General features: G+C 50.6%; 2 protein-coding genes across 5 annotated transcripts; one reads left to right on the top strand and one right to left on the bottom strand.

Annotated features, from left to right (window-relative positions):
- The first annotated feature begins 9 nt into the window (after window positions 1-9).
- Creld1 (CRELD disulfide isomerase 1) lies at window positions 10-9667 on the top strand. 4 transcript variants are annotated; one of them, XM_076841215.1, is made up of 11 exons: window positions 10-286; window positions 768-960; window positions 1199-1281; window positions 5053-5163; window positions 5460-5551; window positions 6243-6419; window positions 6503-6598; window positions 7513-7596; window positions 7769-7845; window positions 8083-8217; window positions 8985-9072. In XM_076841215.1, the coding sequence occupies exons 1-10, from the start codon at window positions 93-95 to the stop codon at window positions 8185-8187; spliced, it is 1212 nt and encodes a 403-aa protein (XP_076697330.1). In that variant the 5' UTR covers window positions 10-92; the 3' UTR covers window positions 8188-8217; window positions 8985-9072. The 4 variants fall into 4 exon arrangements, with proteins under 4 accessions (XP_076697330.1, XP_076697327.1, XP_076697329.1 ...); XM_076841212.1 differs by having other exon boundaries at window positions 15-286; window positions 7769-7864; window positions 8985-9667; XM_076841214.1 differs by having other exon boundaries at window positions 193-545; window positions 7769-7864; window positions 8985-9667.
- A 961-nt stretch (window positions 9668-10628) lies between these two features.
- Prrt3 (proline rich transmembrane protein 3) lies at window positions 10629-14751 on the bottom strand. The gene is made up of 3 exons (XM_076841236.1): window positions 13743-14751; window positions 13454-13609; window positions 10629-12400 (listed from the first exon to the last, which is right to left on the bottom strand). The coding sequence occupies exons 1-3, from the start codon at window positions 14749-14751 to the stop codon at window positions 10629-10631; spliced, it is 2937 nt and encodes a 978-aa protein (XP_076697351.1).
- Between the last annotated feature and the right edge of the window lie 266 nt (window positions 14752-15017).

Genomic DNA, 15017 nt, shown 5'->3' with positions numbered 1-15017 from the left:
AGCCCTCTTTTAACTCCGCGGCCCTTTAAAGCCAAGACAGGTGCAGCCCGTCGCCGCCTCTGGTTGGTTATCGTGGGGTGACGCAATGGCACATGGCCCGGCGCTATTGGCTGGGAGGCAGGCTCCGCCTCCCGGACTGCGGCGCTGGTGAAGGTTGTACGTTTTACGCAGGCGGTGGTGGCTGTGGCGTTGACGAGACGTCGCTGGCGGTGCCCAAGAGCTGGGGCTGTAGCTGCTCTTCCCTCCTCCGTGGTCTAGGCGGGTCTGGATCCTCCCCTGCTGACTTGTGAGCCGGGACTTTGCCTACCTACGAGGCTCCCAACCTGACCCCTACTCTTCATATCCGGATCCGGGCTCCTCCCAGGACTGGGGTTCCAGACTCCTCCCCCAAGACCGCCCATCCGGCCTCCTCTTTCCCAGTATTTGGAATCCGACCCCTTCTCCCTAATTCTGCGGATTTGACCCCTAATAACTCTTATTGGGACCCTAGAACAATGGGCTGACTCCTGTCCCTTTGCCAAGGATTCCGGCCACTTCCCCCCACGGTAACGGGGATAATTTATTTATTTTCTGAAATTGAAGATTAAGCAAGCTTCTTTCTCCACCCAACTCCACTCCCTCCTCTCTAATACCCCACTTTATTTTCCTTTACTGATAATTACGCAGGCCTTGGTTCTCTGCCCTGCGGCACCTCAGAATCGACCCTTCCTTTCTCACCTGGAACCTGACTTCTCCAGTGAACCTTCCTCGCCCCTTCTTATCTGCAGGTCCTCAGCCTGGGAAAAGATGGCCCCCCAGTCCCAGAAAGACTTAATCCCAGCTCTGCTCTGGGGCCTGAGCCTCTTCCTCAGTCTCCCAGGTCCTGTCTGTCTCCAGCCCTCTCCTCTTCCCCATTCTTCTCCCCCACCTGAACCCCATCCTTGTCATACCTGCCGGGCACTGGTCGACAGCTTCAACAAGGTTGGTGTACCGACAGCCTTGAGGGTGGGGGTCTCAGCTATTATAGCACAGCAGTAGTGAGTAGGAAGCTCTCAGAGGCACATCTGCATGGATTCACATCTTGGTCACTTAACTTCGTTGCTGGATGACCATAGGCAAGTTGCCTGTCTTTGTCTTAGTTTCCTGGTCAGTTAGATAGTAAAGTGCTAGAATGTATCAGTCTCTGTACCTAGGTATTATTAAATTTCTTCATGTCCAGGGCCTGGAGAGAACTATCCGGGACAACTTTGGAGGTGGAAACACTGCCTGGGAAGAAGAAAAGTTGTCTAAATACAAAGACAGGTAAGGGGTTGGGCCAGGGAGGAGTGTACTCTTGTCTCCCAATCTCAGCCTTGGAGCTCTTGGGGAGCTCTTACTCAGTGAATATCGCAGAACATCTTTAGTACAGGAGTAAACAAAGAAGCAAAATCTAGTTTTCTTGGAGCTGTAGTTCTAGTAGAGGAGATGAGGAATGAATGAGTAAATAATGTCAGATGAAAAAAACAAAACAAAACAAGGTAGACTACAGAATGGTGGGAGGCAAGATGTGAAATTTGAACAGAGACCTGAAGTAAAGAAGCAAGCTGTGTGAAAGTGGGAAGGGATTTGTGCACAGGGTAGGACTGATCTTGATCTATGTCAGAAATGGCTGGAATGTAGTGAGCAAAAGGGAGGGTGATGAAAATTCAGGACAGAGGCCCAGGCATTGAAGGCTACAGAAAGGAGTTTAAATTCCATTCAGAGTGTAATGGGAAGGTTTTGAGTAGAGAAGTGATGTGGTCTTATTTATTCCTTGAAAAGATCATTAACACTGCTGTAACAGGGGCCAGGGTGGAAGAAACAGACTCCTTTGGGAAGCTAAAGTACAGCCCAGGCATGAATGCAGCATGAGCTAGTGTGACATCTGGTGGTGGATATGGTAACAAGGGGTCAAAATCTGGGTATATTTTGCAGGCAGACCAGTGGAACTCATTGATAGATTTATTATGGAGGTATGAGAAAACTAGAATAAAACACCATTGGGTGAATGGTGCATGTGTTTTCTGAAATGGTAAGACTACAGAGAAGATTTAGGGGAGAGGTGGGATCAGGCACTTTGTTTGAAGGTGTTGGGCTGAGATGTCCACTACACATCCAAGTAGACTCCATTCTACTCTGGATCTCAGGGGAGAGAGGTAGAAACTGGAAACAGGAATTTGAGGGTTGTCAACATATAGTCAGTACATAAAGCCACAAGGAAGACAAGGAAGATTCAGAAAGCCGGACCTGAGCGCCCTAGGCTTTCTACCTTTTCTTTCTTTTTATGTACTGGGGATTGAACCTAGGAGTATTTAACCACTGAGCCACATCTCGAACACTTTTTATTTTTTATTTTGAGATGGAGTCTTGCCAAGTTAATTAGGGCCTTGCTAAATTGCTGAGGGTGGACTTAAACTTGTAATCCTCCTGCTTCACCCCCCAGAGTTGCTGAGATTACATTTGTGCACCACCACACCTGGCTACCTTCACCTTTTCAAAATCTGATGGAGAAGGGGTCAATGAAGACTTGGAGTTAGACCTGGTTGTCAGTCCTTACCAGTCTGTAATCTTGGAAAGGTCACTTATCCTCTGAGAGCCACAGTTTCCTCACCTGTAAGAGAGGCATACTAATACCTGTTTTGCCTCTCTTGTGGGATTATGAAAAGAGTTAAAAGATTATATTGTGATGCCCACCAGAGATTAAAAGTTTTGCTGCACCAGGTGATGCATGTCTGTAATCCCAGCAACTTGAGAGACTAAGGCAGGAGGATTGCAAATTTCAGGCCAGCCTGGGCAATTTAATTAGAATCTGTCTCAGAATAAAAAATAAAAAGGACTGGGGATATAGTTCCAATAGTAGAACTACCCTAGGTTCAAATCCCAGTACTGCCAAAAAAAGAAAAAAAAGAGTTTTGTTATTCTATTATGGTCAATCTCCTTTTCCTCAGTCGTCCTCAGTTTCCTTATTTAGGAATGAGGGGATTGGCCAAGATGACCCCTTGGCTATAGTGACTCCTGGGTTATTTCTGTTGTTTTGTTTTTTAATCACCTCCTATATGCCAACCACTGTACCAAATTTTTTAAATACACAGTACACCAAGTTTTATACATTAATTTTAAAAAAATTTTTGGTAAGATACACATAAAAAATTTACTATTAGGAACATTTAGTACATTCACAGTGTTGGGTAACCATCCCCACTATCTATTTCAAGAACTCCCCCACACACACACTATTGAGACTTGCACCCGGGGGCTCTCTACCACTGAGCTACATCTCCAGTATTTTTCATTTTTATTTTCTAAAAGGGTCCCTTTAAATTACCAAGGCTGGCCTTGAACTTGCAATTCTCCTGCCTCAGCTTCCGAAGGAGCTGGGATTACAGGGGTGTGTCACAGTGCTTGACCCAGAATATTTCCATTACCCCCACCCAAAAAACCATACCCTCCAAGTAGTCATTCCTCATTCTTCACTTCCTTCAGGGAACCACTAATCTGCCTTATTGAAACAGAAATTTCTAGGGTTCCTTGGGAAACATATTGTATATTTCATAGCTTTTGGGGTCTAGCTCATTTCACTTAGCATAATGTTTTCAAGGTTCATCCATATTGCAGTATAGTATTCCTTTTTATGGTTGAATAAGTGAATGGATATACTGCATTTTGTTTTTTGTTTTTTTTTAAAGGATATTCTTTTATATATATATATATATATATATATATATATATAGAGAGAGAGAGAGAGAGAGAGAGAGAGAGAGAGAGAGAATTTTAATATTTATTCTTTAGTTTTCGGCGGACACAACATCTTTGTTTGTATGTGGTGCTGAGGATCGAACCCGGGCCGCACGCATGCCAGGCAAGCACGCTACCGCTTGAGTCACATTCCCAGCCCCTGCATTTTGTTTAAACATTTATCCATTGATGAATATTTGGGTTCTTTCTACCTTTTGGCTCTTATAAAGATTGGTTGCTGTGAACATTTATGTACAAGTTTTTGTTTAAACACCTGTTTTCTGCTCTTTTGGGTTTATGCCCAGGAGAGGAATTGCTGAGTCATATGATGGCTCCATGGTTAACTTATTGAGAATCTTCTTTTCCATGATGGTTGCTCTTTTTTTTTCTTTTTATACCAGGGATTGAACCCAGGGGGCACTTTATCACTGAGCTATATCCCCAGCCCTTTTTTTATTTATTATTTTGAGATAGGATATTGCTAAGTGGCGTAGGGTGTCAATTAGTTGCTGAGGCTGGGTTTGAACTTGAGATCTTCCTGCTTCAGCCTCCTGAGTTGTTGGGAATATAGGTGTGCGCCGCCATGTCCTGCTAATTGTGCCTTTTTTTTTTAAAATTTTTTTTGTAATTATAAATGGACAGAATTATGTGATGCTAAGGATTGAACCCAGTGCCTCACATGTGCTAGGCAAGCGCTCTGCCACTGAGTTACAGCCCCAGCCCTAGTTGTGCCATTTTTTATGCCAACTTATAGTGTAGAAGGGTTCCCAGTTTCTCCATTTCCACTTCAACATTTGTTATATGAAACACACACACACACTTTTTTTTTTTTTTTTTTTGGCAGTGCCTCAAGCATGTTAGGCAAGCATTCTACCACTGAGCTACATTCTCAGTCAGTCCTACTATACATACTTAATCATATCTACTCAATAAGGGTATATTCTGTTGTTTATTTGCAGGAACTGAGGTATCATCTAACAAACCTGCAGGGAAGATATTGCCCCCATTTTAAGATAAGAAAAGCAGGTTCAGAGAGGTTTATAAGGGTATATTCTGTTGTTTATTTGCAGGAACTGAGGTATCATCTAACAAACCTGCAGGGAAGATATTGCCCCCATTTTAAGATAAGAAAAGCAGGTTCAGAGAGGTTTAGTGACTTGCCCAAGGTCACACAAGTAGATTAAAACCATAAACAATATCCCTTCCATTATGCTCTATGGCCTCTCCTTTGATATTGTTACAGAACAGGAAGGGTAGGAGAGATCTGAAGGTGGTGGATGGGGCAGAGCATGTTCTGACCATCCTGCCTTGTTCCTACAGTGAGACCCGCCTGGTAGAGGTGCTCGAGGGTGTGTGCAGCAAGTCAGACTTTGAGTGCCACCGCCTGCTGGAGCTGAGTGAAGAGCTGGTGGAAAGCTGGTGGTTTCACAAGTGAGTGACATGGAGGCCTTCTGGGAGTGGGTTACAGGCAGGGCCTGGTGGCAAAGTCTTAGCTTGGCCAAGAAGTAGAGGGTTGTGTGCATGTCCCAGTTCAGTGTCTTCCAACCCCAGATCTTCCAAGGACTTGCTGGAGGACCCAAGCTCCTGTGCTGAGATAAGAAAAGGGCATGATCGGGTGGCCTTATGGCCAAGATGGGTGGAATCAGAGATTCTGTTGGCAGTAGGGGGCTAAGCAGCACCTCTGACACTGTCTCAGAATCCCCTCCCTTTTACCTAACCTGCCTCAGACAGCAGGAAGCCCCGGATCTCTTCCAGTGGCTCTGCTCAGATTCCCTGAAGCTCTGCTGCCCCTCTGGCACCTTTGGGCCCTCCTGCCTTCGTGAGTTTCTCAAGTTCCTCTTGGGGAATGGGAGGGGTTTGCTAAGGCCAGGGATTCAGTTCTGGCTCTACCTCCTTGTGAGCTGAAGCTATTCAGATAACTTCTCTGAGTGTCAGGTCTTGGCTGTCTCAGGGGCAGGTAAGATGAGCAAATCAGTGGGTTAGGCTTTGAAAAAATGTACAGGGACTAGACTGAGTGAGATGCAGTTGTGATTATTATCAAGAGAGTTCCCTTGCCCTCTTCATTTCCTGCGCCAGACCAGACTAAGTTACCTTCCTGCGGAGGAGCAGGAGTTGCCCTGAACCCCGATTATTCACCATTAATGCCCCTCCCCAGAACTGACACAAGATCTGAACTTACCACCAGCTCCTGAAGATAAAAGGCTGGAGCTACTAAGATGGTCAGTTCAGTCTCTGTAAAAGATTTGGGAGGGATGTAGCTCAGTGGTGAAGTGCTTGACTCCCAGGTATGAGGCCTTGGGTTCAATCCCCAGCACTACCCAAAGGGGGTAAAAAGATTTTTAACAAGCTATGTGTTCCACAATAGAATATAGATTGTGCAGTTTTATGACCAAATATGTAATCATTAAAATTAACTTTCCTCTCCAAATGTATTTGATGTTATGCAAAATATACTCTTCTATGTCAAGGGTGGTATTTATGGTCTCACCCAGTTTGGTGTCTGCCCACAGCTTGTCCTGGGGGCACAGAGAGGCCCTGTGGCGGCTACGGGCAGTGCGAAGGGGAAGGGACACGAGGGGGCAGCGGGCACTGTGACTGCCAAGTCGGCTACGGGGGTGAGGCCTGTGGCCAGTGTGGCCTTGGCTACTTTGAGGCGGAGCGTAACGCCAGCCATCTGGTATGTTCGGGTAGGTAACCAACTGTGTGGTGGTGGGCAAGGGCAGGAGGGGCATCTGCCTGCCCATCCTCATACCACACCTATTCCACCCAGCTTGTTTTGGCCCCTGTGCCCGCTGCTCGGGACCTGAGGAATCAAATTGTTTGCAATGCAAGAAGGGCTGGGCCTTGCATCATCTCAAGTGTGTAGGTAAGTGGGGCCTGTGTGGTCCTGGGGAGGATGGGCAGGGCCTGGCTTCATTTTTTCAGTACACACACACACACACACACACACACACGTGCCTGAGCTAGACAACACAGTTCTCATTTTCATGGAGATCTCACCCTGGCTGGGAAGGCAGAAAAGTAACCAGTGGAGATTGACCTGTGTCTGGTGAGGGGTGTCTGGGATGCAGCTCAGGGGAGGTAATGGTGAGGAATCAGTGGCTTCCTGGAGCATGTGTCACTTTGTCTAAGTCTTGAATATTGGAGAATGTTTAGCCAGAGAAACAAGGACACTGAATGTAGGGTCAGGAAACCTGGGTTCAATACTTATTTTGGTTCCTGCTTTGCTACTTAGAGGGACTAAGCCATTGTAATAGAAAGATTCCCAAAAGACTGTGACTTGAAGAACGTAGAGATTTATTTATTGTTTTATATTACAGTCTTGAAGTGAGTGGGCCAGTCTGGCAAGGAAGCTCTGCTTGTCACAGTCACTCAGGGACCCCGGTTCCTTCTTTCTTACTACCTAGTCCTCCCCTTGGGCATTATCTGTGTGTTTATGCTGAGTCACGAGTCCTGAGATCCATGTCCCGACATTTAGTAAGTGAGAAGGGGAAGATTGTTTTAAGGCCAGGCTAATAGTGGAGTACATTACTTTTGTTTACATCCTGTTGTTCGGAAGTCAATTCCATGGCCACGCTCAACTGCAAGGCAGGCTGGAAACCATAGTCTCTGCAGGGGAAGCTGAGTCTAGCTACACCTCTACTTAAGTTTGCGGGAAGCTTGGTGTCTCTGCCACAGCATGTAATCCTAAGCAAGTTTATTCTTTGACCATCCTGGCCTTGGTTTCCCTGTTGATTAATTAAATAAGGATTGAAATTCCCACCCTTTCCATCTCTGTAGACATCGACGAGTGTGGCACTGAGCGAGCCAACTGCGGGGCTGACCAGTTCTGTGTGAACACAGAAGGCTCCTATGAGTGCCGAGGTCTGTGTCTGTCCCTTGGAGGGAATGTGGGTGTGAGGAGGGGAGGAGGAACTGCTGGATGCCTCTCCCTCCAAAATTCTGTCTTCTCAGGCTGGAGTCCCCTGGGCCTCCTCTTCTGGAGCACTTCCCCAGGCCTAGGGGCAGCTGTCATGTTTGTCTCTCCCTTCCCTAGACTGCGCCAAGGCCTGCCTGGGCTGCATGGGAGCAGGGCCAGGCCGCTGCAAGAAGTGTAGTTCTGGCTACCAGCAGGTGGGCTCCAAGTGTCTCGGTGAGTCTTCTCTGATGGGACCGGCATCTGGGAGGGCCTTGTCCACCGTGAATTGAGAGGGGCTGGAATACAGGCAGGGAGCAGAAGGAAAGCAGGTGGAATGTAGATTGGGCAGCAACAGAGGGAAATGTCAGGTTGTGAATGGGATTGAGTCAGGGTGCTGCATGGGGGGGCCTTGCAGTCAGCACTCTGACCCCTCCCCATTCTCCCCCCACCAGATGTGGATGAGTGTGAGACTGCAGTGTGTCCAGGAGAGAACGAGCAGTGTGAGAACACAGAAGGTGGTTACCGCTGCATCTGTGCTGAGGGCTACAAACAGGTAGAGGGCATCTGCGTCAAGGAGCAGATCCCAGGTAAGCCCCTTCTCCAGCTGGCAGCAGCAGGAATAAGCTCTTGTTCCATCCCCACTGCCACTTAGTCCCCTAGGAGGCAGCACTGAATTCTGGACCCTGCATCTTCTCTCCAACTTGGCTTTTAGGGACTTTACCTCCCAGGGAAGAATGAAAATTGAACTTGGGATCAAGTTACCCTGCTTCCTAAGCCTGTTCCTCATCTGTTCAGTGGCACCAGTCCCTGTCCCCTGTGCCTGAGAGCTGCCATAGGCCGGAGATGTGAGAAGAATAATTACAGCCATGACCTTAGGGACTACTTCCACAGCTCTTATCTTGTCTGACATGCTGTTCCAAGCACACGAAATGTATTAACTTATTTAGCTCCTTGAAACAACCCAAGGCCATACAGATTCTCATCCCCATTTTATGTATATGGAATCTAAGATGCAGGGAGGCGGAACAACCTACCCAAGCCCACATTGCAAGCAGGTTGCAGAATTGGGATTCAAATGGGGATGGTCTGGCACTGGAACTGGACTACACATAGTATGTGTTCTGCCCCCAACTCGCCCATTGCACGGCCTTGGACCAGCCCCTCTATCTCTCTGAGCCTGCTTTCCACTTAGTTATCCCAAGACTGGGATAACTGCCCCTTGTGGAGTCATTCTGAGCAGTAAATAATGCTGTGTGCCTGGTAGCAGTTGAGTATGTGGGAGTCCTGAGATAGCTCCAGGAACTGCCAGGAACAGGAGTAGGAATGACAGGCTGCATCTTCTCCTCCTCCGCAGAGTCGGCGGGCTTCTTCTCAGAGATGACAGAGGATGAGCTGGTGGTGCTGCAGCAGATGTTCTTTGGTGTCATCATCTGTGCATTGGCCACACTTGCTGCTAAGGGTGACTTGGTGTTCACTGCCATCTTCATAGGGGCTGTGGCAGCCATGACCGGGTACTGGTTGTCAGAGCGCAGTGACCGAGTGCTGGAGGGTTTCATCAAGGGCAGATAATCCCTGTCACCACATGTAGGATCTCCTCCCACCCAGGCTGCCCCCACTGTTGGGCCTCTCTCCAGATAGACACTCAGGGCAGCTTGGTTTATTTTGGAAAGTGGGATTAACCCCCCTTCCTGCCTTATGGAAGAGCACAGGCTCTCAGGCCTGGACAGGCATGGCCCCTGTGGTGAAGAAGTAGCCCTGATGCTGGATCTCATGAAATCTTAGCCTGTAGGGGTGGGAGGGGGGACTGGGCAGCCTTCACAACAGTATTGTGAATTTGAAAGGTTTCCCCTCATGGTGGTTGCTAGAGAACTTTGGCTCCTGCCTAGGATGAGAGGGGTCCCTACAAGGGACAGGGCTGCCACAACCCTCTCCTGCCAGCTGCATGCTGCCAGCTCCTTTTCTGGATTCACCCCATCTCCCTCAGCCATCCATTTATTTATCCATCTCAGGAAATAAAGAAAAGTATTGGAAAATGGAGTAGCTCCAGTCTTACTACCTGTCTCCCACCACCGCCTTAGGGAAGATTTCTAACTTTCTGGGAAATTGAGAGCTGACCTGAAAAAGTAGAGGGAAGACAGAAGGTTGGCCCTGGAGTAGTGTTAAGAGGCGGATAGAAGAACCAACCTAAGTAAGGGACTCTCTGTATTCAGTACCATCTGTCATTTGCAGAAGGACTTAGATAAATGACTTTTACTTCTAAACTTCACTCCTTTCATTCCTAAAATGGGTCTGATAATGTTTTTCAGGCTTAATGTGAGATTTTTTTTTTTTTTAAATGTATACTGGGAATTAAACCTAGGGGTACTTTACCACTTAACTGCATCTGCAGTCCTCTTGTGAAATTTAAGACAGAGTCTCTCAAGTTGCTGAAGGTAGCATCGAACTTCAGACCCTCCAGCTCAGCCTCCCGAGTTGCTGGGGTTATAGGCGTGCACCATCATGCCTGGCCTTAATATGATAATTAAATGAGATGACGGATGTTGAGAGCTGAAATCAGTGCCCAGCAGATATTCTGGTGAGACACTGATAGTTGTCATTAACAAAGCCTGGAGCAACTTGTCCTCTTGTTGGATACTGGAGCCTGGCTTGAGCAGAGGGACGCGTGAGCCAAATCTTAAGATTTTATTTCTTTGGCACAAAGAGGACAGTCAATCTGGACAAGCAAGGCTCATCTCTTCTCACTGTGGGGAACCAGTTCCCTGTTCCCGACACTCAAATCCATGCACTTCCACCCTGTATTCCCTGTAAGTCACGGCCTCTGTGCAAAATACCTGCTGAAAAAAATAGAGATATTTAAAAAAGGGGGGGGCGAGTTCACGCCTGGCTGTCGGGTGGGGTCGGGTGTGCTGTCAGGTGGAGGCCCAGGAAAGCCAGTTTTTCAAACGGTCAACTGTCCTGGTATGCCATAGCGCAGGGTCCAGGTCTGCAGCGGGACAGCTCAGAGCTCTATGGTATCGCTGGAGGCGCTGCGGGAGTCCCCAGCCTTGCAGCGCGGCTTCACCTCACCCTGGGGCTCCCCAGGCCGCGCAGGAGAGGATGCAGGGGCTGGTGTAGCAGCGGGCAGTAGCTGCACCGTGCTGGGAAGTTCATCTAGGGGTAGACTGTCCACCGACGACAGCCCATGACGCCATGGATTCCAACTGATCTTGAGCGAACCTCTGGAGAAGCTGTCTAGGGAGCTGCCAGAGGCAGCTGCCGTCCCGTCTGGCGCGTCCACTACGTGCGGCGGGACCGGCCCGCGCACGCGCACATCGCTGAGTGACCGGCAGCGGCCGCGAAGGAGCGAAGAACCCGCGCCGTCGAGCTCGGCGTCCGGGTGGCTGCCCCTGCGCGGCCGTAGAGTGCCCCCCGGCGGTGGGGAGGCCAGGCCACGCAGGCCGCAGCGCTGGAACACGCTGTCTCTCACTAGATGTTCCCGGAAGAGAGCGGCGTCGATGCTTCGGCTCAGGTTGATGGGTGATGGTGGCCGCAGGTCTAGCTCGCTTAGCGACGGCGCCGGCCCCATGCTGCTGCGGGATATTCCCGGGCCATTCAGGGGACCGCGACCCAGCGACGCAGCTGAGCCCCAGGCTCCTGAATTTGGCGTGACAGGCGGCCCGCCTTCTGCCGGGTTGCGGATGAGGCTTTTGCTGATGTCCAAGCCGCCTGTGCCCATGCCACTGGGTCCCGCATAGCAGTTATTGGGTCGCTCAGGTACCTCGCTCTTTCCAGACGGTGCAGGGCACGCCAGGCGCAGCAGCTTAGCCCAGCAAGCGTGCTCCGTGGGCGGCCTGGGTCGTGCAGCGACCAAAGCGGCCAGAGCCAGGGCGAGCGCCCACGTCAGCTCCAGCAGGCGCAGCCAGAAGTGGACGCCCCACCAGGCCCACGAAAAGCGGCCCACCCGGCCTGGGCCTGGGTACAGCCAGAGCGCGGCCGCCAACTGCAAGCCGCTGGCCAGCAGCCCCAGTGAGCCCGCCACGGCCAGCAACCGAGGACCGGGGCTGGCATCCCAGCCCCGAGGGCCTTCCAGCAGGCGGCGACGGCACAGGCATAGCGTGCCTAGAGCCACCGACGCGCCCCAGGCGCAAGATAAACCCTGCGCCAGGAGGTTGAGCACAGGCCTCACGGAGAACAGGTCTGTCATGAGCAACCCCACGCCGTGCACCAACGCCACAATCCCCAGCAGGAGCGGGTTCTGTAGTGGCTGTGGCAGCCCCACGCCCAGACCGAGTAGAGTCAGGGCCGCCAAGGCCGTGAGTAGCAAGGGGAACGGCAGGTTGTAGAGCACCAGGCCAGCGCGCATGCCCAGCCGCGCCTGTGCGCCATAAGGGTCGGTGAGCATGTAGGCAGACCGCAGCCCTGAAGCTACCAGCACCAGCACCGCGGCTACCAGTGCCAGTCGGGGTCCCGCCAGGGCGGCTGCCAGCGTGGCCAGTGCCAGTAAGGCAGGCAGCAGGAAGAGGACTCCCACCCCATAAACGTGCAGCTCCCAGGAAAAACTCAACACCCGTCGCAAGGGCCCCCAGCGCAGGGGGGGTGCGGTGGCGTTGGCTGGGGGGCCGGAAGCAGGCGCTGAAACTGTGGAGCTGGCTGAGGGCTCCGGAGGGGGCGGCTGGCCCAGAGCTCGCTGCGTAGTGACACGAATGAGGCCCCTTCGTGAGGTTGATGGGGCCTGGACTGGAGGTGCCGGGGGATGGCTTTGGGGACGTCCAGGCCACTCCTCCGCTTCATCTGCAATAATATTAAAGTGCCTTTTGAAAAGTGCTCTTGATTTTCCATCGTTCTCTACTGTGGTTGGCAAGTAGAACATTTAACTTCTCTAAGAACATCCATCAAATGAAGAAAACAGCTCCTGCCTCATCGAGTCATGGAGAAGAATGTTTAATTAACATGGTGCTGGATGCCAGTGAGCATCCAGTGGGTATGAACCACCATTTTTATTAAGCTAACTATTAAGGAAATCCCAGCATTTCTCATCATGGCCTGCATATTGGAATCACCTGCAGACCAAGGAATCAATTTCTTGTAATGTGGCCTGGAGCCTGGGATTTTTTTTTTTCTAAATATATATTTTTAAATTACCTTTATTTTGTTTATTTAGTTCTTTATGTGGTGCTGAGAATAGAACCCAGTGCTTCATGCATGCTAGGCAAGCACTGTACCACTGAGCCACAATCCCAGCCATTTTTTAGTTGTTGATGGACTTTTATTTTGTTTATTTATATGTGGTGCTGAGAATCAAACCCAGTGCCTCACACATGCTAATCAAGCACCCTACCACTGAACTACAAGCCCAGCCCTCACTGGGATTTTTGAAAAACTCCTTTGGAGATCACAGCACCAAATGTGTCCATGTTACATTTTACAACATTCTAGCCCCTAGCAAAAGAGCAAATGACTTCTCTCAGAGTACCCAGTAAGTATTAATTTATTATCCTCAGTTCTTGAACAGGGTCTTTACCAATTTCTTTCTTTCTCTCTCCCCTCCCCCTCCCCCAGGTATTGAAGCCAGGGTCATTTTACCACTGAGCTACACCCTTAGCCCCTTTTATTTTTTATTTTGAGACAGAATATTGCTAAATTGCTGAGGCTGGCCTCAAACTTGCAATCCTCCTGCCTCAGCCTCCTGAGTTGCTGGTATTACAAGCATATAAACAATTTCTTTAAGCAAGTATTTATCTCCAGTTACTCTTGAGCTCCCTTTCCCCTCTGCGAACATCACATGGGTTCCTGATTATTGAACAGAGTATACCCTCTCCCCCAGACCCCCAGCCATGCCCTCACCTGGCTGAAGGGCTCCCATAGGGCTCTCTGTTTGGTTTGTAGCTGGGCCAGGGTCTAAGAGACCAGGGATGAGGGTCTTGGGGGTTCCTGGAACCTCCATTGCTCCTCTCACCCGCTGTGGGGAGATGGGGTCTGCGCCATTCATTGCTGCTATCTCTGAAATGATTAAAAAAAAAAAAAGTCCAAATGAGGAAAATGGGTCCCCGAGTCACACAGAACTGGGGTCTTCGACTGCCCAGGAACATTGTCCCTTCCCACCCCTGCTCAGCACCCTTTCTTTGATACTTACCTGGCTTTGGCTGCCCATCAGGAGCCTCAGAGGCTGGAGGATGTGTGGGCTGAGGTCCTGGGGGATCCTTAACATCAGGGAGGTCCGTCTGCATGGGCTGGGGACCTGGGGAGCTGACTTCCCAGGTTTCCCCAGCTCCAGTCTTCTTGGGAGGCTCCACTGGTAGCTCCTCAGCAGGAGGAAGGCTTCTAGCCAATGCCAAGTCTGGCCGGGACCCTGCTTCCTGAGTGAGTGCCACCTCAACCGGGGATACTGAGCCAGCATTGGGGACTGCTGGATCTTGTTGGGTGAAGAGGGGGCCTTGAACTGCCTCTTGGAAATCCTCCTCATGGCCCACCTCTTCCTCTAGCACTGGCCTCTTGACAGCACCTGTGTGGGGCTCAAGAGTGTGGGGAGGGCCCTGAGGGTCTGAGGGAGAAGTCTGAGGGAGCCTGATCTTGGCTTTGGCCTTTAGACCCTCATCTCTAGGTGGTGGCTGTTCTGCTTGACCTTGGGGTTCCTGTGGAAGGGGAGGAACTGTGGCTACCCTGCGTTGAAGCTTGGGAGTTGGAATGAAAGGGAGGTGGGGGAGACCCACTGGGTGGGGGACTGCTGCTTCTGGCTCTGGAGGCTCCTGTGAATCAGGGGGTCCTGTCCAGCCCTGAGAGCTAGGCCCTCGAACTATCTGGAGGTCATCAGTTACTGGGAGTCGCTGTCCCTGAATCCCGTGAGCTGCTTTGGGCCCATGCAGAGCTGGGCCAAGGGGAGAGTCTGCAAGCCTCTCAGGGCCGTCAGCAGGGACCTGGGGGACATCAGAGTGCCAAGGGCCCTCATCACTGGGGTTCTCCCAGAGGAAGTCAGAGGCCTGGGACTCTGAGCCGACAGGGCCCTTGGGGTGGGCTCCTGGGGTCAGGTGGGGTTCTGAGTCCTCAAGTGGCCTGGGAAGGCCCCTGCCCAGAGCAGGGCCAGCCCTCAGGTTCAGCAGCAGTAACAGCAGCAGGAGGCCACGCGCACGGGGCCATGGGGCCATGATCTACTCTGATGTCCGGTGTAGAGACCTCAACTTCCAATCCTCACTGGATGAGCCTAAAAAGAGGAGAGAGGATGACGTGAAGGTTGGGGGTTCCTATGGCTTCCCCCAAGGGACTGGTGGGAAAGAAAGAAGAGACTCAGGCAGTAGCTTCTCCCCTGCTTTTAAGACTGCATCTCTGGTCATGCCACTTGCCCTGCTTCAAAACCTTCCATGACTGGGCGCGGTGTCACATACCTGTAATCCCAGCGAATCAGGAAGCTGAA

Source organism: Callospermophilus lateralis, chromosome 20, assembly GCF_048772815.1.
Source record: "Callospermophilus lateralis isolate mCalLat2 chromosome 20, mCalLat2.hap1, whole genome shotgun sequence".
Lineage (NCBI taxonomy): Eukaryota > Metazoa > Chordata > Mammalia > Rodentia > Sciuridae > Callospermophilus > Callospermophilus lateralis.
The sequence above is the reverse complement of the archived record's forward strand: the minus strand, read 5'-3'. Positions and strand labels throughout refer to the sequence as shown.

Excerpts from the sequence above, each read along its gene's own strand:
- Creld1 (XM_076841212.1), top strand. The coding sequence starts at position 93 with ATGGCCCGGCGCTATTGGCTGGGAGGCAGGCTCCGCCTCCCGGACTGC. Across the intron at positions 961-1,198 it reads TGGTCGACAGCTTCAACAAG|GGCCTGGAGAGAACTATCCG; the intron begins GTTGGTGTACCG and ends CTTCATGTCCAG. Across the intron at positions 6,599-7,512 it reads GCATCATCTCAAGTGTGTAG|ACATCGACGAGTGTGGCACT; the intron begins GTAAGTGGGGCC and ends CCATCTCTGTAG.
- Prrt3 (XM_076841236.1), bottom strand. The coding sequence starts at position 14,751 with ATGGCCCCATGGCCCCGTGCGCGTGGCCTCCTGCTGCTGTTACTGCTG. Across the intron at positions 13,610-13,742 it reads TGATGGGCAGCCAAAGCCAG|AGATAGCAGCAATGAATGGC; the intron begins GTAAGTATCAAA and ends TAATCATTTCAG. Across the intron at positions 12,401-13,453 it reads TATGGGAGCCCTTCAGCCAG|ATGAAGCGGAGGAGTGGCCT; the intron begins GTGAGGGCATGG and ends ATATTATTGCAG.